General features: G+C 33.8%; 4 protein-coding genes across 13 annotated transcripts in view; 2 read left to right on the top strand and 2 right to left on the bottom strand.

Moving 5' to 3' along the window:
• LOC128923552 (protein rtoA-like) overlaps positions 1-22,380 on the bottom strand; it is a 2,411,103-nt gene that overhangs the window by 1,100,308 nt on the left and 1,288,415 nt on the right. The gene's annotated exons all lie outside the window — the stretch shown is intronic.
• On the top strand, positions 10,176-12,050 carry LOC128923553 (putative nuclease HARBI1). Its single transcript, XM_054235829.1, has 5 exons — positions 10,176-10,374; positions 10,433-10,604; positions 10,664-10,854; positions 10,911-11,055; positions 11,114-12,050. Exons 1-5 carry the CDS (start codon positions 10,316-10,318, stop codon positions 11,627-11,629), a joined length of 1,083 nt encoding a protein of 360 aa, XP_054091804.1. The 5' UTR covers positions 10,176-10,315; the 3' UTR covers positions 11,630-12,050.
• On the bottom strand, positions 11,779-13,093 carry LOC128923560 (uncharacterized). The gene is made up of 4 exons (XM_054235837.1): positions 12,641-13,093; positions 12,380-12,573; positions 12,140-12,322; positions 11,779-12,078 (listed from the first exon to the last, which is right to left on the bottom strand). The coding sequence occupies exons 1-4, from the start codon at positions 12,678-12,680 to the stop codon at positions 11,803-11,805; spliced, it is 693 nt and encodes a 230-aa protein (XP_054091812.1). The 5' UTR covers positions 12,681-13,093; the 3' UTR covers positions 11,779-11,802.
• LOC128923563 (uncharacterized) lies at positions 14,859-17,164 on the top strand. Of its 3 annotated transcripts, none has more exons than XM_054235843.1 (3): positions 14,859-15,123; positions 16,516-16,632; positions 16,790-17,164. In XM_054235843.1, the coding sequence occupies exons 2-3, from the start codon at positions 16,524-16,526 to the stop codon at positions 17,053-17,055; spliced, it is 375 nt and encodes a 124-aa protein (XP_054091818.1). In that variant the 5' UTR covers positions 14,859-15,123; positions 16,516-16,523; the 3' UTR covers positions 17,056-17,164. The 3 variants fall into 3 exon arrangements, 2 of the variants coding, with proteins under 2 accessions (XP_054091818.1, XP_054091817.1); XR_008472348.1 differs by having other exon boundaries at positions 14,870-15,599; XM_054235842.1 differs by lacking the exon at positions 14,859-15,123 and having other exon boundaries at positions 16,382-16,632.

Raw genomic sequence — 22,380 nt, 5'->3', positions numbered from 1 at the left:
AAATTCAGACATCGCGGCATAAAGGCAGCTCCTTTTCGTGCTGTCGAAAGCAGCTTTAAAGTCGACAAATAGATGGTGTGTGTCGATCCTTTTTTCACGGGTCTTCTCCAAGATTTGGCGCATGGTGAATATCTGGTCAGTTGTTGATTTTCTAAACAACGTTATCACTGTAATTATTGTACATACTTACGTACAACAATGTTAGTTTTCCATATTTATTTGATTTTTTAAAAGAAGTAGTTGTGACATCTGCGTCCTCCAAACTTTCTTCTAAAATATTTTATACTTCCAGCGTCTCATGCTTCTTGCTTCTGGCTAATCCGACTACTCTACCTAATGGTCCAGCCAAATGAGAAATGGGTATCTGTGTATTAACTCCTCGTCTTGTTGGAGTACTATTTATTTCTTCGTTTTGAATTTTAAGACCTTTCATATCTTAAATATACCCTTAGATGGCGGTGGAATGGATTTAGTTTTTTTTTGAGAAAAAATCGAAATTTAAAGGATTTATCCCTTTTCTAAAGCCCTTGGCATATGCAAGATATTTTTCCATTTCAGAAATTAAAATTTCAAACTGTTTCCGATGTGGAATTTTCATCTTCACTTCAAATATTCCTTCAAACAACCGCGTCGTTTCTATGTCGCTCACAATTATAGCAACGACAAAAAACGACTGTTTATATGTCGTTGCTATAGTCGTTTCAAATTGGGGAATCTCAATTTTTTTTCGATAAATGTCGTTAACGCCAACAGGAATGCCAAATAGGTGTTCTTAAGTCGTTTTAAAACGACAACGGGAATAGGGGCGAATATTCCTTTTATTGATTGAAAAGATATAAACATATATAAAGCACAAGAAATATTTATTTAATATTGTTATATTTTGAATATGCCGTATGAGCAGTTCGTAGCTTAAGATTTTCGTCGTAGGAAGTCGAATGCACCATTCTGATACCTGTAATATTCGGTATATCCTTCCATTTTCGATATAAAGTTGGAGATATCTCGGGAATTTGTACACTTTTCGCAATCGTTTGTCATACAATTTTCATTTTCGATATTGCAACAAACTAATTTTAAGAAACTTTCGAAGCCTTCGGAAAAACATTGAATAACTGTCGCACAGCCAATTAACAAAAAACTGAAATTGCCGTGACGCATGCATACACACATGTTGTGTGGCATTTTGCTCGAAAGTTGAACATTTCTTGGGCGACATTCGAAAAATCGTGATTTACTTACGCTTTTCCCAATTGCATCTTTTTTATGAACCTCGTAAGCTTCCGATATCGTTAGGAGCATAAAACGCTTAGTAACAATTTCCCCATCAACAATGAGTGTATCCCTTTTTCCTGCAGCCTGAACGCTGATAACTTCACGCAAAAAAATTTCTTTCGTCAATTTTAATTTTGTCTCCAATTCTAAGTCACTTTCAAATGTACGAGTATTTTTTCTTTACAATTTGTTGGTTCGATATACTTTTTATGCAGTGCAGCAATGACTTCAACTTTCTTTGCCAAATCTCTTGGCAATGCATTTTCAGCTTTCTTTAGGGCTTTCCCTAATGTTTGTTTACAAGTAGAAGTAATAGGTTCTTCTCCTTGTCTACTGTAATTTTTTTTGGCGGTATATTTTAAACCTCTCACGTTCTTTTTCGTGCATCTCTTTTAACAGCTTGTTGTTTTTTGGCAATTTCGATAGTTCTGAAGTTCTGAGAAAACGCCGCTTCCATTCTTTCAACTGTTTCACGATATTTTTTATCTTTTCGGGATCGCTTTTGATTTTGTCTAAGTACACCTGACGTTTGACCTTTTGCGATTTAGCACATGTTTTTCCCATCTTTATAAATAAATATAAATATATAATATTAAAATAATAATTAAAAATATGTACTGGTTTAGAAACAAATCAATACTTACGGTCGCGAACGTACGAAATTTTGAAAATCGAAATAAAAAGTTTGATTCACTGTTTACCTAAAGTAAATTTGTTTTTTGATTACGGATGCTTAACTTGCTTTAATCGCTTTTTTTAGGCACCTGTTTGCACTTAATGTGAAGTAATAGCAATAAATGACGTTTTTGGTCGTGAACGTACGATTAGATCGTAGATAATAAGCAAAATAAAAATTTACCGTTATTCGATTTTTGTTTGGCCTTTTTACATTTTTTTCTCTTCTTATTTGATATTAATAAAGAGATTTTGTGGAAAAGCACATAAGTTATTCATATAAAATAACTCAAGAGAAACAAGTAAGGAAGGGCTAAGTTCGGGTGTAACCGAACATTTTATACTCTCGCAATTTATTGATGTAATTTTATAAAGACAACACAATTCGACCCATATATTCGGCATAAAGTTCAATAGAATAACGAAAATCATCATAAATAGTATATGGGGACTGAGGTAATTCCTAAACCGATTTCACTCGTTTTCACCACCAAGATACAACGTATCGAAGACTATACGCTCACTTAATTTAATATTACTTATAATTAGGTATATGGGATCTGGGGGAAGTTATGACCCAATTTTTACCATTTCAGGTACAGAGAGAAACTGTTATAAGAAAAAAATTCAGAGGGAATGAATTACATTAAAATATCTGAGGGATTTACCTATATTTTCGGTGAAAAATTAACCTTAGGCACTGAGTTCTTCATGTTTGATATCAGGGGCCTTGAAAAGTCATGGTTCGATTTTGACAATTTTTCCACAAGTGATGTCACAGCTCAAATACAGTATTTGTGTAAAGTTTTATTCCGCTAGCTTCATTGGTTCCTTATGAATACATTATAAAGTGAACGAATCAGATGGAATTCAAAATTGGGTTATATGGGAAGTAGACGTAGTTGTGAACCGATTTCGCCCATATTCCCCCCGTGTCATCAGGGTGTCAAGAAAGTGTTATGTACCGAATTTCATTGAAATCGGTTGAATAGTTCTTGAGATATGGTTTTTGACCCATAAGTGGGCGACGCCACGCCCATTTTCCATTTTGTAAAAAAATCTCAGTGCAGCTTTCTTCTGCCATTTCTTATGTAAAATTTGGTGTTTCTGACGTTTTTCGTTAGGGAGTTAACCCACTTTTAGTAATTTTCAACCTAACCTTTGTATGGAGGTGGGCGTGGTTATTATCCGATTTCTTTCATTTTTGGACTGTATAAGGAAATGGCTAAAAGAAACGACTGCAGAAAGTTTGGCTTATATAGCTTTATTGGTTTGCGAGTTATATACAAAAAACCTATTTGGGGGGGGGGGGGGGTCACGCCCACTTTTCCAAAAAAATTACATCCAAATGTGCCCCTCCCTGATGGGATCCTATGTTCCAAATTTCATTTTCATAACTTTATTTATGGCTTAGTTATGACACTGTATAGGTTTTCGGTTTCCTCCATTTTGTGGGCGTGGCAGTGGACCGATTTTGCCCATTTTCGAAAGCAACCTCCTCAGGGTGCCAAGGAACATGTGTTCTAAGTTTCATTAAGATATCTTAATTTTTACTCAAGTTATCGCTTGCACGGACAGACGGACGGACAGACATCCGGATTTCAAATCTACTCGTCATCCTGATCATTTATGTATATATAACCCCATATCTAACTCTTATATTTCTTGGTGACACAAACAACCGTTATGTGAACAAAACTATGATACTCTGTGCAACAGGTTGCGAGAGTATAAAAATACTTGTAGAGTAGCTCAAAGTAAAAACAAATAAGTTTTCAGGTTTCAGGTCAAATTTTTCATGAAAATACCAGAGAGAGGTTATGAAAACATTATATTCAAAAAATTTAAACATCTTTGTAAAACCGTATATAAAAAAATTTCATCTTAATTTAATCATTTTAATTTTTGGTCCTGGTTGTCGATTCTGTGGAAATGCTCATATATATATCTATAGCAGGGTTATATATTATAAAATATAAAGAAGTAAGAAAAGGCTAAGTTCGGGTGTAACCGAACATTTTATACTCTGAATTTTATTTCTTACATCAATATTATCACCCCTATTCTGTGCACTTGACAAAATAACAAAAAAATTGAAAATTTTTTCAGATTTTTATCAAGTACTAGCAGACCCGGCGAACTTCGTACCGCCTTAGTGTAAATTTGATGCACTACTTTATTTTGTATAGCTGACCTATCTTATGTATGCGTACCTATTCAATTTGAACTGGAATCTATAATATTGTAACGGATTTCCAAAATCTGTCGTTTACTCTAAAACTCTACCCTGAGTTCGATCACTGGATTGTCAAATAAAAGTCACACATTAAAGGCTACACACTAATCTTTATTTATAATTCCTTATAGCTTAACACTTTATTACTCAATACTCTACTTTACAACTCTAACTTATAGCTTGTTTACACTTTACTCGACAACTCTCTCCTTAGAATTGTCCTCACTCGACAACTCTCTTATTAGAACTGTGTCTTGCTGCCAGCCCGGCAGCCCTTATATAGTCGATTGCTAGCATGTTATCGTCACTCGAACATTCTGGCAACTACGAATATCGAAGTCTAGATACATCTGGCAAGTTATCGCTTTCGATAGTCTATTCTAGTTTGTTCTGATGCCATTTTCGTTACACTGCCCTCCACTTAAGTACGATCAGACTTACTTCCAGAACCACACTCTTAGCATTTCTTCCCCTAATCTCGTCTTCTAGGACACTGTCGTCCTCCTTAACACTCCTTTCTCCATTGGCATTAATCCTAAACCTGTGGTGATACCTGTCCACCAGCTTTCTAATATGCTCTTCCAAGTTTCGGCTGAATCTTTCCACCATGATATCGTATCGTGGATGTGATGCAGCTTCACATATTTTCCGGACACATTGCTTCTGGCACATCTCCCAACTTTTGATGACTATGTCCACCATATCGTCAGTCTCTTGGCTTAGAATTGGGTATTTCTCCGTCCTAGCCATCAAACCACTCCGGTTTCCCGATCTGCTGGTAGGTAATGGACCAGCTACAAAATGGCGTTCCCGAACTGTACTGCTTCATCTGACCATGTCTCTTGGAACTCGACACTTCATTTGCAATGCAATCTCTCATTGATTGACGACAACCAACCCAACAAAACTGATTCCTCAACCTTCCCAAGGTTTTCGTGATTCTTATGTGCCCTTCACTTGGACCTTTGTGCATCTCGTAGTGAACTTTAGGTGATCTTTCGTTTCGAACAACCACGAGAGATCGGGAGCATCGGGATTGTCTTTCCACACTCGATATAAGCAACCAGCCACCAACTTAAAACTGTTCCACTGTGCCTTTGAGAATAGAGGTTCTGCAGACATTTCTTCATTCTTTAGATGTTTCACAACTGGAGCTTCATCTTGAGATTCTTGTTCCTTCATATCACAATCTTTTGTCTATGACACGTCTGTCTTCTCTGGGATCACCTGCATCGATTTATGCACCTCCTGTTTCTTCAACTGCGTCAACACCTGTGCCGAAACCTGTGATGGTATACACTCTCCATGCACTTCTAGCTATGTTGACACCTCTTCTCTTTGTAAGGTCACCTCCATCGACTCCTCCTCTTTTAACTGTGAGGATATCCCATTCACTTCCAATTGTGTTAACAAAATCTCTCCATGCGATTCTAAAGGTCTTAACATACAGGTCTGATTCGCTTCCAACAGTGTGGACATATTCGGTCTGTGTTAACAAATTCTCGTCTTGCGTTTCCAGCTGTATTGACACATCCGCTGTATTTGAAGTCTCATCCATTGATTCTTCCTTCTGCTTCCATAACTCTGAAGATACCCCATTCGCTTCCAACTTCCGCTCTTTTAAATGTACAGATATTTGAGCTGATATCTGCGTTGATATATCTGTTATTTGCTCTTTTATCTGTTGGGACAACTTTGTTGTTAAACGTGTGTCCTGCGCCTGGAACTGTGACGATATTGCAGACAAAAGTTTGTTCATGTTTCATGTTGGATTTCCAAAATACGTCGTTTACTCTAAAACTCTACCCTGACTTCGATCACTGGATTGTCAAATAAAAGTCACACATTAAAGGCTACACACTAATCTTTATTTATAATTCCTTATAGCTTAACACTTTATTACTCAATACTCTACTTTACAACTCTAACTTATAGCTTGTTTACACTTTACTCGACAACTCTCTCCTTAGAATTGTCCTCACTCGACAACTCTCTTATTAGAACTGTGTCTTGCTGCCAGCCCGGCAGCCCTTATATAGTCGATTGCTAGCATGTTATCGTCACTCGAACATTCTGGCAACTACGAATATCGATGTCTAGATACATCTGGCAAGTTATCGCTTTCGATTGTCTATTCTAGTTTGTTCTGGTGCCATTTTCGTTACAATATCCTCCATATAAAAATGAATACCTATAACAAATTGTTTGTATAGGAGATTAGAAAAGTGTGAATTTTAGACATTTTCAGGCAATTTTTCTAAAATTTTCTCTCCGTAAGAACCATTTTCAAACTCCCTGGAATACACACAAAAGGAATCAGCCAAATCGGTCAAGCCGTTTTAATGCTATGTCGTGACAATGGAAAACGGGTTTCATTTTTATATATATAGATTATAATCAAGCGACAATTATTTTTAATTCCGCACCATTCAAAAGTTTGAAGTTTATATTATTTGTGGTAAAGTTATACGAATCTATGACTTCCAATATTCTAAATTTAAGAAAAAATAACATACAATCCGTGAAATAAATAAAGTTATGTACATATGTATGGTCAGACAAATAAGCAATGCTGCCACTCTTTTCCAGTAAATCTTCCTCGAATTTGGGAGATTTCAGAGGAATTTAGGAAATCGCAGAGTTGATTTCTGCATGTATTTCCTAAATGCAAAAAAAAAATCATTTATTTGCAATTAGGTATAGAATTTTGTATGGCTATCATAGTCCATACTTAAGTTGTGCCTAAATAAAATCTTAGCTAAGTATTGTTGCAAACTGAGTAGTCGTTTGCGTTTCACAGTCAATGCTTAATTTCTATAAAATTTTATTATGATATATGGCAACGTTATGGGCAACATATGTTTTACAAATGTCATTCATAAAAATATGTTTGAAATATTTAAATTATAACAGACAGTACATAAATTTGCGAGGAAATTTGTATCAAAAATTGATGAAAACAACAAAAGAACCCCAAATTTCATCACTAGCGAGTCGGAGCACCTATGGGAACTGAAGGAAAAGTATAAGCTGTTATTGAGTGCAAACGAACGGACACTTGCCCTACGCTACGAAAGATGTCGCTGAAAATTCAAAGCAAATTCAAAACAAAAATCAGCTGTTATTTAAGCATTGCTTAAACCTCCCATTTTCAGTTAAACATAACCTAAGTATGAACTGTAAAATACTATTTTCCTGTTTTATCTTAAGCACAACATAAGTATGGAGTTCATTTGGAGTTAAATTTAGAGCTATATGTGCCATTGCAGTAGATGGCGCTACATGAGAATACATTTATTGACACTTATTTGTGATATTAACGGCTGACGTTGTAAGGTAATTGAATAAGTGCGCTGTATTAGGCTAGATGGCGCTATAGAAGCAGATGCTGTTATATTAAAAGTCCAAACGTTTATTTTAGCTAAAATTTATTAAACGTAAAACGTGTGTTTAAAATTTACCATTTATTAAACGTAAAACGTGTGTTTAAAATTTACCATTTATTAAACGTAAAACGTGTGTTTAAAATTTATCAGACTCGGCCACGCTTTGCTTTCTTTTTATTATTTAAAACTCTTTAAACGAATTAAATAAAAGTAAGTATTTTTAGCTTGCTTTTCATTTTATTTATTAAATCTTATTTTGAAAAAAAAAAATCGAACCTCAATAATGCACAGACTACAGTTTCCTATTCGTTTAGCTTTTGCCATGTCCATTAATAAGTCTCAAGGCCAAACAATGTCCATTTGTGGGTTAGATTTGGATAATCCATGTTTATCCCATGGTCAATTATATGTTGCATGCTCACGTGTGGGAAAACCATCAAATCTATTTGTGTTAGCTCGAGACAGGTTAACCAAAAATATTGTGCACCAATTAGTGCTAAGTTAAATTAAAATGTTTATAATTCAAAAAAATAAATACTACTATTAAAAATTAAGAATTATCTTTCCTAAGATTATAAAATTAAACGTTACATGTTATCAACTAACAATTTTGTAATTAACTTATTTGTTAAAAACTTGAATATAAATTCAAAAATGAACTATTTCATGAAAATTTGTGCTTATTATCAACTCTACGAAAATTTTCATCAATAATTTTAAAAATTTTGACCTCAAGTTCAAATCTCAATCTCGTTGATTTTTATACCAGATATGTATATACTAAGGTTTCCGTCTTTATTAATAAATAATAATTTCACTGTAGTGAATAGTTTACTACAACACAGCAAATCTAAAAGTGAGGAAATGTTCATTCTGAGAATTCGAATGATTCAAACCGATTTATCGTTTAAGTTCAAAATTTTACAGTTTCATATGTACATACATAGGTATGTATGTGTCATGTTAGCGTGTTGGAGAGCCATCTTCTTTATTTGTTTACACGCTACACAACAAAACAAAGAACGAACTTCGCCAAAAATATTTATATTGATCAGAGACGTTATTCCCTGAATATATTAACATTCCATACAAATAAATGGCCTTGAACAGAGTTCAAAAAGCTAGTATCAGTATAGATTATTATCAAGCGACAATTATTTTTAATTCCGCACAGGACCATTCAAAAATTTCAAAATTTTTAACTCGTGATATCTTTTGAATGGTATGTCAGAATCTAATAATTCAAAAAGTTATATAAAGGTTTTGAAGCGATCTTAAATAATAAATCATTTATTTAAGGTAAGGATAAGGATTAATACTAAGGTATAAATAAAGAGCCTTTTCAAGTAGCGGTATTTTAATTAATTTTTTTATATAAAATCGCTTATTGTGACAAAACTACAAAATTGTAGTACATCACTTTGTTATATCTTCAATCGTTTTCGCAGCATTCGCGATTAAAGAAAGTTTTTTGGTATTTTTTTTACATTATCGGATTTTTGATAAGGAACCCTATTTTTTTTTTAACTAAATATAGCCTATGTTACTCAGGGATAGTATAGCTTTCCAACGGTGAAAGAATTTTTCAAATCGATTCAGTAGTTTCGGAGCCTATTCGAGACAAACAAACAAAAAAACAAACATTTCCTCTTTATAATATTAGTATAGAAGAAAATTTTTGGTATTCTGTGACAATTTTGATAAAAGAAAAAGCTTCATTACGCATAACTTTTCCCCACACGTGTGGGAAAAAAATAATGTAAGTAGAAACAGCTGATTTCTGTCCAATTATATTCGAATTGAATTGAAAATTGAATTGAATTATTTTATTACGTAAGTTTTCAAATGCATTCCAATCTATACTAATATTATAAAGCTGAAGAGTTTGTTTGTTTGTTTGAACGCGCTAATCTCCGAAACTACTGCTTCGAATTGAATAATTATTTTTGTGTTGGATAGTCCATTTATCGAGGAAGGCTATAGGGCTATATAGCATCACGACCAATAGGAGCGAAGAAACAGTGGTAAATGTGTAAAAAACGGGATTTTGGCAAGATTTCGATCTCAAAATGGCATTACGTTGGCTCTCGCATCTACTGGAGTTGCTGCTACTTGAAGTTGGAAGAACGGCACATACGACACTGTAGCTTCAGTTAAACATGCAAATCTATGAAACATATATGAGATGAGCGCAATTTTCTAGAAGTAAAGAACAATGAAAGATCTGTGGAATAATAATCATCGCTTTGGTGGCTTAATGATACTGTTATTGACAAACACATTCTGTTATTTCGAAATCAACAGCGGCGGAGGAATTGAACGCATGTCTCAAGTCATCGTACTTGTGGCGGCACGCGAAAACCATATGATTGATTGAATATGCGTGTGTTCCTGCAAGAGGTTAGCACCGCAGAAGATCTGCAAAGAACTGGGCAAATTCCGGTTAATACTTCTAATGTTTGATATCAATCCGAACATTAGCCAAATTTATCGTAACTACGATTGGTTGAGTGCAGCCAGATTTTTAACTGTCAAAAATACCGATGTCGATGACTTAATCTATACGACTTATGCCGGTATTCTGCGAGCAGTCTCAAGTCTCTAATAGAGACGCATCTGTGGTGTAATCTCTATAGTGACTTTTTGGTATTCTGACGCGTTTGTCTCATCTCTAGTTGAGAAATATCAGTCTCTAATTTATTATCTGCTTTAAACCAGGTCACAGAAAAACAAGAGCACAATAATGGATGTTGAAATTGGTATAATTTATGTTATAATGAAAAAACGACAGGAAGAAGAGAGGTAATGTATTAATATTTATAATTTTGCAATAATGAATAACAAAGTGCTTATCTTCTAGCTACACTCGTAGGCGCAATCTGGCCATTTTGCGCAACAAAGGAGACCCCTTTCAATATGAAGAAATAACATTTAGGAAGTTCTTTCGATTTCCAAAATCTTTGTGCTGGGATCTTATTCAACAACTGAAGCCTTATGACCAACAGCAAACCTCGATTCCGTTTGAACTTCGGGTTAGTTAAATTTTAACATTAAAGAAACAGTACGTCTTCATGCAATCATATTTCTCCAGTTTATTTCAGTTTTATATTTTTTAAGCAATGGCTCATACCAGCATTGCGTGGGAAATGGATATTTTGCTGTGATGAGCCAACCCAGCGTTTCCCGTAGCATTGAAAAAATTTGTAAATTGGTGGTGGAGCGTAAGTACAACGAAGTGCGATTTCCTAATTCTGTTGAAGAATACAATAGAGTTAAGACTGGGTAAGTTGTAGTCCACTTTGAAAGAAAATAAATCGCTAACAACAATTTTATTCCAGATTTTATTCGAAATTTGGAATAAAGGGTGTAATTGGAGCAATTGATTGCACTCATATTGCCATAATTGCACCTGCCTTGTCAACCACAATTGTGCCGCATGATTACATGAACAGAAAAGGATATTATAGTATTAATGTTGAAGCGGTAAGTATTATATTTAATAATTCATTTATAAGTGATTAATAACTGATTTTTTCAATAGGTTTGTGACCATGAACTAATTTTTCGGCACGTGAATGCAAAATTTCCCGGCTCATGTCATGACTCCGGTATATGGACTACTTCGCCAGCAAGGATAAAGCTGATAAGAGAACACTCTAATGGAGCCTTTAAATGGCTTTTGGGTGATTCAGGATATCCCTTGGAGCCATGGCTTCTGACACCGTTGACAAGCCCTGAAACACCAAATGAACAAAATTTTAATATCAAGCATATAAGAGCAAGAAATGCGATTGAAAGAGCATTTGGAGTTTTGAAATCACGCTTTCGATGCCTTTCTAAAGAACGTGCATTGCGGTACAATCATTATAAAGCTGCATTATTTATTTATACGTGTACCATATTTCACAATATGCTACAAAAACGTGGCATATTTATAGATGAAACCGAAATATCGCCAGAACGATCACCCCCTGAAGATGTGGAAATCCGTTCGGGGGAGTATTACTCTCGAGGCAGAACAGCACGTCAAAGTTGCATTAACACATTAAATAATTAAAATTCTACCAATATTTACATCAATTCAATTCAAACTTCATTTATTTATCTATAAACTAAAAAAACATTACATTTTAAAAAGAAAACAAATAAATATTTCATCTAATTATTAAAAAAACATAACATTTAAAAAAGTAAAAGTAAGAAATATTTTCATAGACACATTTTTAATTTTCAGTTTTTTGTATTTATGATATTTTGGGTAAGCGTCACCATGGCTGTCGCTAAATTATTTAGCGATTCGGAGTATTTATTTATGGCCTCTAAAGTTTCAGTCCGGAAAGCTCTCTCCTCCTCACCCTTTTCTTTTATCATGGTCATAACATTTTCAAACATATCGTCCGTCGTTATTCGTTTTGTTCGGGACGAGGATGGAGTGCGGTCAATTGGGGCGTCCGTAGTCGTCACCAGTGGGGATGATGTAGGAGTAGCACCAAACAATACTTCTTCCTAAATATAAAACAAAACAAACGTTTATAAATTCTGCATACTATTAAATGGAATTTCTTACCTCTGTTCCAATGGTTGGTAATTCAGCCAACCCATCAACTGCGAATGACCCTAATGTGTCCAACGCCCGCTGCTCAGTTTCGGTCAGGTCAATTTTTGAGCTTGGGCCGCCACCTGTTATCATCTTGTGCGCCTTTGCCTTCCTGGCCCGTGACCGAATCTGGTTCCTCCAATGGCTCAGATTCTATAAAACATAGTACATAAATACATACATATCTTAATATCTATGATTAAAAAATACCTCTCTCCATTTGGTGGGGGTCCGAGTTGGACCTTTAAGGGCATTTAGGAGGACAGAAACCTCCGACCAAAGCTCTTCAACCCTTTTTGGCCGCGATGGGTCGTTTTTGTTCACTTTTATCTCGGGGTGAACCCGCACAAAATTTAAATAACAATCAATTTGCTCCCGCGACGTGCGCAACGTTTTATTTTGATCTGTAAAAACACACACATTGTACATATGTATAAAACAATACAATTTACATTGTTTAAAATTACTTACTTTCCTTCTCCATTATGCTCAAATTTAAGGATGAGCACATGTATTTATCGATTATTGTGTTGTTCAAATTTTTCTTATTTAATTAGCAATTGATTCAGATAAAATACATATATTACACATTTATTATAAACTATTTGAGTATATTTTTTCAATAATTGTATTATGCAATTATTTACAAGTAATTTTTTGCGGAAATTTGATTTCAAAAAATCTAATTGCGTGCAATCAATTCATAAATTATCACTGTGAATATGCACTCATCACTAATCAGCTAAACTAAACAGCTGATTGCTTGCTCTTCTTTTCACCACACTAGATGGTGAATATTTTTCTGACTGTATCAACCAGAATACCAAAATGATACATCCTGACTAACAGGGTCACCAATTCGCAATTGTCTCAAATAGAGACATGAGACAATTGTGACAAGCAGAATACCGGCATTAAAGTTAACTTCCGGGATATTTGTGTTCATACACATCGATCGATCATGTTGAAAATGAAGACGAAGCTGTGAATTATCCAGTGCAATTTCTAAATTCTTTGTCATTATAATGCTTTGTCATTTATTATGCTTCGCAATCTTCAAGCAGCTATCGAATAATGTAATAGTTGCAAGAATTTTTTAAAGGGACTTATAAGGGGGCAGAATGCATGATTCCACGAATTTCTTTGAGTTCCAACGATTTGCCATTTCAGTTCAAACGTATTCAGTTTCCAATGAGACTTGCATTTGGGATGACAATCAACAGGTCTCAAAGACAGTCGCTGGAGGTGTGTGGCGTAAATGTCATTCACGAGTTGAAAAATCATCTCCTCTGTACATTTACGCACCGGAACAGAAAACAAAAAATGTTGTTTATTAAGCTGCGTTACATTGAAAAAAAAATTTTGAAAAATCGCAAATAAATGTTTTCCAACACTATACAAATTCAACTTTGTTTTCAAAACAAATAATTTCACGCAGTGCAACGACTGCGGAGTCAGCTAGTATTTGTTATAAAATAGTTAATAATTTAACATTAATTTCACATTTCACAGTAAGTCCTTTGCTCTTTGGCTAGATGTGAAGATTCTGAGAATGCGCAAATATTCCATGCTCTTAATCTGGACTTATTTTTAATTTTTTCTTTATTTTGATTGAGCTGTTATCAGTTTGCTAACCATACAGAGGGTTCCGCGTAGATGAGGTTGATAATTGGATTGCAGGGGCTATATATTCGCTTTTCGATCCCACATCTCCCCGAGTCTTTTGCTCCTCCGCGGAGCAATATCTATATCCATATGTATATAAAAATTTCATGTCGCGTTGTTTGTCCGGGATTGGCGAATAAACTACTGAACCAATTTTACTGAAATTTTTCAAACGTGCAGTTTGGTCTAACTTAAAAGATCGGATAGTTTATATTGAAAATTTTAGTCGCAATGTCCATCCGTCTGTCCATTCGGTCAAGCGATAATTTGAATTGAAATGAAATCGTTCGTATACGTTGCTAACTGTAGCAATATGAGATTGTATTGTAGATAGGCAAAATCGGCAAAAAATAAATAAATTAAGACTTTTGCAACAGATATTCACAAGACCAAAGACCAATAGGATTTATACATTTTTACGTAAATGGACGTGGTCACAGCTCAACATCCGTCTATACGGTAGGCCATTTGGTCAAGCGATAATTTGATCTGGATATCATAATATAACTTAGCTCAAACTTAAGCATTGTGTTACTATGAGAAGGTTGGAATTCTTGATGGCCAAAATCGGACTTCTGCAACGACTAAAAAATATAGTTAAACAAAAAGGAATATAACAAAGCTACAATTTGCGTTATAAAATTCGGAGCACATGAAATAGGTGCGAAAAAACCCAAGAGAGAGTTTTGGTATATTTATCGTAAACCACTAAAGCTTTGTATAAAAATAACGACAAAAGTAAAATATCTCCTTTACAACAAATTCATTTCCACAACTATCCACAACGAGATATTTCATTTGTCAAGAGCATTTTACTTCTTAACAACTTATCAAGAAAAAAAGCTTTTTATTTTTGACATAGAATACGAAATGCTTGATAAATTTCAATTTTTTACAAATTAGAAATTTGTTATATTTGTAAAGTGCACAGAATAGGACTGTATATCGTCACCTGAAATGCAAAATAACGTATCATCAAAAAATTCGAAATTGGGTTTTTTATTGATTACGATTCAACACATCATATTACATAAGTGTCAAAAATTTTAGGCTTCTGCGACCCAAAATACCCAAGTTAAATTAAAAATTCAAAAAAACGTATCAACAAGTGCATGCTTTCCTTAAACAAAATAACGTATCATCACTAATGTAAAAATAACAGAGTATTTTTTTTTTTTTTTATAACGGAGTTAGCCTTGATTTATTGTTATGTTTGTTTCTATTAGTTATGTTTAATGTGCTTTGGTGATATAATTTAAATCGTTTTTATACTGAAAGTTATAAAACAGGTAAAACAAGAAAAGTGTTGTGAAATAATAAGATGTGTTCCATAATTAAAGATGCTGAAAATAATAAAGAAAATGTGCAAGGTTGTAAAAAAATTAACAAAAGGGAAGAAAATATAAAAAATCGAATGTATGGTAAACAATATGACGGCTTATCAAAAGGAAATATTTGCGAAAGGAAACCACGAGAAATAAAAGCAGCATGCACATCTAATTATTGTGTACAAAGTTCAACTCGGCATTGTTCTCTTTATTCAGAAAATGTGCGGAAGGAGATATTTGAAAATTTTTGACAAATGTCATGGGACCAAAAGAAAGTTTATGTAACTAGCAGTATTGAAGTTCATGCTAAAAAGCGGATTTATGTGGAAAATTCCCGACGTTCATATTCAAAATCCTATTTTTTGCATCATAAAAGAGTACGTCATCAAGTGTGCAGTAAAATGTTTTTGTCAACCCTTGGTATTTCGGAAACTATGGTAAGAAGTTGGTTGAGTTCCAGTGAACCTTATAGCACTCAATTGGGTCCTGAAAATAAAAAAAATTTGCAAGTGGAAAATCGAAGAAACACAATACGGGAAAAAACCTATCAAGATAGATTAAATTATTTAATTAAATGGTTGGAAGACATTCCGAAACTAGAATCCCATTACCGACGTCAGTATACAAATAAATTGTATTTTCAATCAGAATTTAAATCGTATGCAAATGTGTATGAAGTTTATTCTCGAGACTGTAAATCGCATAATGCAAATGATATCGCTCCTATATCCTTCCCAAATTTTATGAAATTTTTTAAATACAAATAATTTATCGATTTTTAAACCAAGAAATGATATGTGTAACACTTGCATATCTTTCGAATCAAAAAATATCTCAGTGGAACAATATGATGTCCACAGAAAAGATATAAGGGAAATGAGAGAAGAAAAAAATAATGACATTGAAAGTGCTAAAGCGGGCTTATGCTCTTTATTATGTATGGACATGCAAGCGGTAAAGCTTATTCCGCAGTCAAAGGCAAATGCATCTTATTACAAAATGAAACTTCAAGTTCATAATTTTACTATATATAACGTTATTACTCATAAATCTGACAACTATGTCTGGGATGAAACTGAAGGCAGTCTTGTTGCTTCGACTTTCGCAACAATTGTAATAAAGCACATAAAGAAAGAAATACTTAATACCCCAAACATCCATCACTTTATTATATATTCTGATGGTTGCTTTTATCAAAATCGGAATGCAGTATATCGTTTTGTGTAGTAAACCACATTACCATTGAGCATAAGTATTTAGTCGTAGGGCATACACAAATGGAATGTGACTCTACTCACTCATTAATACAACGCAAAATGAATAATAAACAAATTAATTTGCCCTCCCAACTAGTTCAACTAATGAAAGACGCACGAAAAAATCCATATCCACTAGTGGTTCATCACCTACAACACAGTTATTTCCTGGATTATGAAAATCTTCCAAAGCGGTATTCATCTATTCGACCAGGTAAACAATTTTACATCTATTTACATACGTACATGCACAAAACTTTGACAAGTTTTATGCTCAGCTTTCTATTCTATTTTTATTTACTTATTTAAAATATTTATGGATTTTTAAAATAAGTAAATTATTTTATTTTATTATATATTTGTTCTCTCAGGTAATAAAGTTGGAGATCCTACAGTAAATATGATTCGTGCTTTGGCATATGATACAACGGGATCCATATATTACAAAACCTGTTTTAAGGACGAGTATCAGTTTCTTCCAAAAAGGACTACCAGAAATTTTGAAATTCAGCAGCCTAATCCTTTGCACCCGCAAAGGTTAACGATATCCAAGAAGAAATGGCAACATCTGCAGGACCTAAAGGCTTTGATTCCAGCAGACTGTCATTACTTTTATGATAATATACCTTTTGAATAATTAATTGTTTAATAAACAATTATTAAACATTGTTCTCATTTTGACTTGAAATATTTTAATTTTTTTTAGTACTTATGTACATATTAATAATAAAAATAACATGAAATATGGAAAACTTGCACCTGTTTTTATTTAAAATTAAAAAAAAAGTATTAATATTCCAATTTTAAATTTTTATACAAATTTAGATTGATCATACGTTATTTTGATTCAGAAATGAAAATTCAAAATAACGTAAGACACCTACTATAAAATTAGCAGAATTTTTTTTTTTATTTTTTTCCTAAAATATACTTATAGTGTTATGTTAATTCAGATTTGAAAATTTTGTTTCAATATCGCAAGTGGTTTTCTTTTTATACGGTTTTTTGCTTCTCCTGTAAACTTACGAAAAGTGATGTTACGTTATTTTGCATTTCAGGTGACGATATGTACATATTAAACTTAAAAGTAATAAATATTATCAACTATAACAATTATATACATTCTAGAGATAGTTTTTATACTCTCGCAACATGTTGCACAGAGTATCATAGTTTTGTTCACATAACGGTTGTTTGTGTCACATAGAAATAATAGAGGTAGATATGGTTATGGTTATATATATGTACATATACTAGCTTTACCCGGCGCGCTTCTCTACGCAAAAAATTTATTGCTTAAAAGATTTGATTTCTTAACACAATAATGAAAAAGAAAAGCAATGTTCAATTTAATACAATTGTATACACAACATTTTTTGTTTTATTTTGTGCATGCAACGTACAGTTGACCGTGAGAAAAGCAAGCTTCCTCTAAATTAACTCCACACTCCAGGAGCGTTTGTCCTTGGGCTTTGTTGACGGTCATAGCAAAAGATAGCCGAACAGGAAATTGAAGACGTTTAAATTAAATTCGAATTAATGGGATGCGCGTTATTAGTACAATTTCACCTTTTCTTTGCCAGTGAGAATTGTTGCTTGAATTAAATTTGGCATCAATTTCTTCACTGAAAGTCTCGTCCCATTACAAAGTTTCGGTGCATTAAGATTTCGAAGAAGTATAATCGATGAACCAACTTTCAAATTCAAATTATGCGGTGGCTAGCCTGGTGGTTCCAAAGAATTTAAAAATTCAACCGGATAATTGACTGCGACTGCATCATTCATAGCAGTATCAATGGATTTATACGTTTCCGAATTACCTGGCAATTTTTCCTGGATGTGGAAATTGATTTCATTGACATTGACATTTTTTGTTGCTAAAATTGCATGTTCTCGTAACCAATCATGGTTATTATAATTTTGAGCAATATTTGGAAAAACGCGATCAATGAGTTCTTCTTTTGATGATACAATTATTGAAAAATTATTCGGTAATCTTCAGCAATTGCTTTGAAAACTCACGTGCTGAAGAATCATTTTGAAGACGCACACGCATATTGGTCGTCTACGAAAGCATTTGTACGTGTGCCCACAAAAATGAACTTTTCAAACATGCATTAATTCCATCAACTGGTGTTGATCTCGGAATAACAGGCAACGTTTGACGAAAATCACCAGATAACAATATTAATGCACCGCCAAACAGCTGTAAACTCCGTCTCAAGATTTTTTATGGACATTCGTCCAATAAAATAATGGATGTTTGTTGCAAGACTTTATCCATTCCAGAACTCCTTGAAATATTGCATGTTGGTGTTTCAATTGCTTGCATGTTCAATGGCAATTTCAAGGCGGAATGTGCCGCTATCAAGTAATGTAGCTGCAATTCCCGAAGAAGCAAGTGCCAATGCGATTTTTTGTTCCGACCGAATCGTTGCCAGTATTAATGAAATCAAAAATGTTTTTCCAGTGCCGCCAGGTGCATCCAAAAATTCCAATCCACCAGTGTTGTCACTGACAGCTTGCATCACTGTGTCATATACATATTTTTGTTGATCATTTAATTGTGGAGTATACGTTTGTACGAACGCACGCAATTCATTGCGATCGAATTGCAGTTCGCGTTGCAATTCTCGTTCAAATAAATCATGCATTGGACGATTTGGTGGAGTCAATCCTAATTACCCTAATGCCTTATTTGCAATCGTAAGGCACAAATCTTCGATCATTATCAAGGCTTCATTATACATTTCCAATGTCAGCAGCAATGCAGGATCATTGGAACGATGTCGAAGTCGAATCAAAATGTTTTCAGCCATGAAATGTTTGTATTTATTCCACAATTCCAGTGGATTTGATGGAAAACATGTTGTTATTATGATCGCAAACAACATTCACCAATTCATTGTGTTGATGAAAAAATGTTTGCAATTCATTCACGATTGATCTTCTCTCGAAATTGCACAGCGCTTATTTAATTCACGATTCTCACCATCAATGAAATATATTTGCAAAAATGTATGATCATGTATGTAATGGTAGCAAAGACCCAGCTCTATGGTATATTTGACCTGGAATCTGTAGCGGTCGAGAAATATATATAATATATATAACGGATCTTAATTTCTAAAAACATCGAACACAGGGACGGCACATAAATTAAGAATGATATTGCTAATACCACACGAAGAAATCACCTTAAACGTCGGCATAAATCTATCTTTTATAATATTTGTAGCTCCAAAAGATGTCATTTGAAAGCATGAATTGTATTTTTGAATATTTAAGAGGAAATGCTTTGACGTTGGCGAATTACCAAAAACCAATGAATGCAAAGGTTCTGGCGGAAGTTCTAGCACCGGTAATTTGACTTTCCCACCAGCACAACACATGTCAGGCGTTTCGTTTATGAATTTAAATGCTTTGCAATGTATACATTCTATATTCATCTGGCCATTGTAGGCATACATGCTGTAATCAATGGTGGCCGCGTGTTCCATGTGACGTATATCATAAACGGACGTACGCCCACGACGGTTTCTTGGTACTTCACTATTATCCAATTGAGTTCTCCGTCTGTGACGCTGTGTTTCCATTTCATTTCGTCGAACACGATCTTCTTCACTTTGTGATCTTCGATTTAACGCTGTAGCATTTGATTGACGTGAACGTCTGCCAATGTTTGGTCGTCTTGAACGTGGCATTCTTTCAGTACAGTGTATGACTAATTGAATGTAAAAGCAATACATTGAAAATTATTTCTAGTAAAAATTATACATTTAATTCAAACTTCAATGTGTGTGCGTGGAAATATGAATTCACATTCACTCACACTGGACATAACCTCAATTGTGAAAATAAAGAAAACATTCACCGGAAAATGAGATCAAATTAAAATTATGAAAATTAAGTAACGCTTGGCAATTGAACTATATATATTAAAACGAAGCAATTAAAATACAATTGAAAAAGAAACACATGGTTAACACTCACCAAAAGTATGTTTGTTCAAAATGAGAGAAAGATATAAAAGAACTCAAAGCACATAAGAAAACTGAATTCCAATGACAGCAAATTAATATTCTGTTCGCAATGAGAGCACGATGTAAAATTGATAAATCGTATTGAAAATACTTGATTTTGGTACAGTGTATTTACACACAAAACATGTCAAACTCAGGAAAGGGTGCACAGATTCCAAACAAACTTCACACAAACCACCTCCTTATAGGTAGGAACTAACTCTAAAATTTGCGTGTCAATCGATTCGGCGGTTCATGAGTTATATGATTACCAAGGAAATGTAACTTCTTTATATATATATAGATACATATGTATATAAGGAACCGATGAGGATAGCGGAATAAAACTTTACACAAATATATATATCATCTGTGGCTTCACTTATGGAAACATTTTCGAAATCGGACTATAACTTTTCAAGGTCCGGATATCTACATGAAGAACTCAGTGACTAAGGTAATTTTTCACCGAATATATCGGGAAATCTTATAGATATTTTAATTTAATTCTGAGGAAAGGAGGACAGTCGCGAACGTACGATTTTTCCATCAAGTTTTTATTTGGATTTTGGATTTAGAAAAGTTATCGAAATTTGTCTACATATTTTATATAGTATACTTTAAGGAGCTCTTTTCCCATATAAAAATTTCTTTCTTATGCAACAAGACACATTTTTAAAGCAGTCCTTAATGGATTTTATGCTATTCTCTATTGACTCTAAACAACGTTATCACTGTAATTATTGTACATACTTACGTACAACAATGTTAGTTTTCCATATTTATTTGATTTTTTAAAAGAAGTAGTGGTGACATCTGCGTCCTCCAAACTTTCTTCTAAAATATTTTATACTTCCAGCGTCTCATGCTTCTTGCTTCTGGCTAATCCGACTACTCTACCTAGTGGTCCAGCCAAAAGAGAAATGGGTATCTGTTTATTAACTCCTCGTCTTGTTGGAGTACTATTTATTTCTTCGTTTTGAATTTTAAGACCTTTCATATCTTAAATATACCCTTAGATGGCGGTGGAATGGATTTAGTTTTTTTTTTTAAAAAAAATCGAAATTTAATGGATTTATCCCTTTTCTAAAGCCCTTGGCATATGCAAGATATTTTTCCATTTCAGAAATTAAATTTTCGAACTGTTTCCGATGTGGAATTTTCATCTTCAATGTCGTTAACGCCAACAGGAATGCCAAATAGGTGTTCTTAAACGATAACGACAACGGGAATAGGGGCGAATATTCCTTTTATTGATTGAAAAGATATAAACATATATAATGTACAAGAAATATTTATTTATTATTGTTATATTTTGAATATGCCGTATGAGCAGTTCGTAGCTTAAGATTTTCGTCGTAGGAAATCGAATGCACCATTCTGATACCTATATCCTTCCATTTTCGATATAAAGTTGGAGATATCTCGGAAATTTGTACACTTTTCGCAATCGTTTGTCATACAATTTTCATTTTCGATATTGCAACAAACTAATTTTAAGAAACTTTCGAAGCCTTCGGAAAAACATTGAATAACTGTCGCATAGCCAATTAACAAAAAATTGAAATTGGCGTGACGCATGCAAAATCGTGATTTACTTACGCTTTTCCCAATTGCATCTTTTTTTAAACCTCGTAAGCTTCCGATATCGTTAGGAGCATAAAACGCTTAGTAACAATTTTCCCATCAACAATGAGTGTATCCCTTTTTCCTGCAGCCTGGACGCTGATAACTTCACGCAAAAAAATTTATTTCGTCAATTTTAATTTTGTCTCCAATTATAAGTCACTTTCAAATGTACGAGTATTTTTTCTTTACAATTTGTTGGTTCGATATACTTTTTATGCAGTGCAGCAATGACTACAACTTTCTTTGCCAAATCTCTTGGCAATGCATTTTCAGCTTTCTTTAGGGCTTTCCCTAATGTTTGTTTACAAGTA

Source organism: Zeugodacus cucurbitae, chromosome Y, assembly GCF_028554725.1.
Source record: "Zeugodacus cucurbitae isolate PBARC_wt_2022May chromosome Y, idZeuCucr1.2, whole genome shotgun sequence".
Lineage (NCBI taxonomy): Eukaryota > Metazoa > Arthropoda > Insecta > Diptera > Tephritidae > Zeugodacus > Zeugodacus cucurbitae.
This window is presented reverse-complemented; position numbering and strand designations above follow the sequence as displayed.

Bases quoted from the DNA above. Each gene is read 5' to 3' on its own strand.
- LOC128923553 (XM_054235829.1), top strand. From the start codon at position 10,316: ATGGATGTTGAAATTGGTATAATTTATGTTATAATGAAAAAACGACAG. The intron at 10,855-10,910 runs GTAAGTTGTAGT...ATTTTATTCCAG, and splicing joins TACAATAGAGTTAAGACTGG to ATTTTATTCGAAATTTGGAA. The intron at 11,056-11,113 runs GTAAGTATTATA...TTTTTTCAATAG, and splicing joins ATAGTATTAATGTTGAAGCG to GTTTGTGACCATGAACTAAT.
- LOC128923560 (XM_054235837.1), bottom strand. From the start codon at position 12,680: ATGTGCTCATCCTTAAATTTGAGCATAATGGAGAAGGAAA. The intron at 12,574-12,640 runs GTAAGTAATTTT...GTGTTTTTACAG, and splicing joins GAGCATAATGGAGAAGGAAA to ATCAAAATAAAACGTTGCGC. The intron at 12,079-12,139 runs GTAAGAAATTCC...TTTTATATTTAG, and splicing joins TACCAACCATTGGAACAGAG to GAAGAAGTATTGTTTGGTGC.
- LOC128923563 (XM_054235842.1), top strand. From the start codon at position 16,440: ATGGAATGTGACTCTACTCACTCATTAATACAACGCAAAATGAATAAT. The intron at 16,633-16,789 runs GTAAACAATTTT...TTGTTCTCTCAG, and splicing joins GTATTCATCTATTCGACCAG to GTAATAAAGTTGGAGATCCT.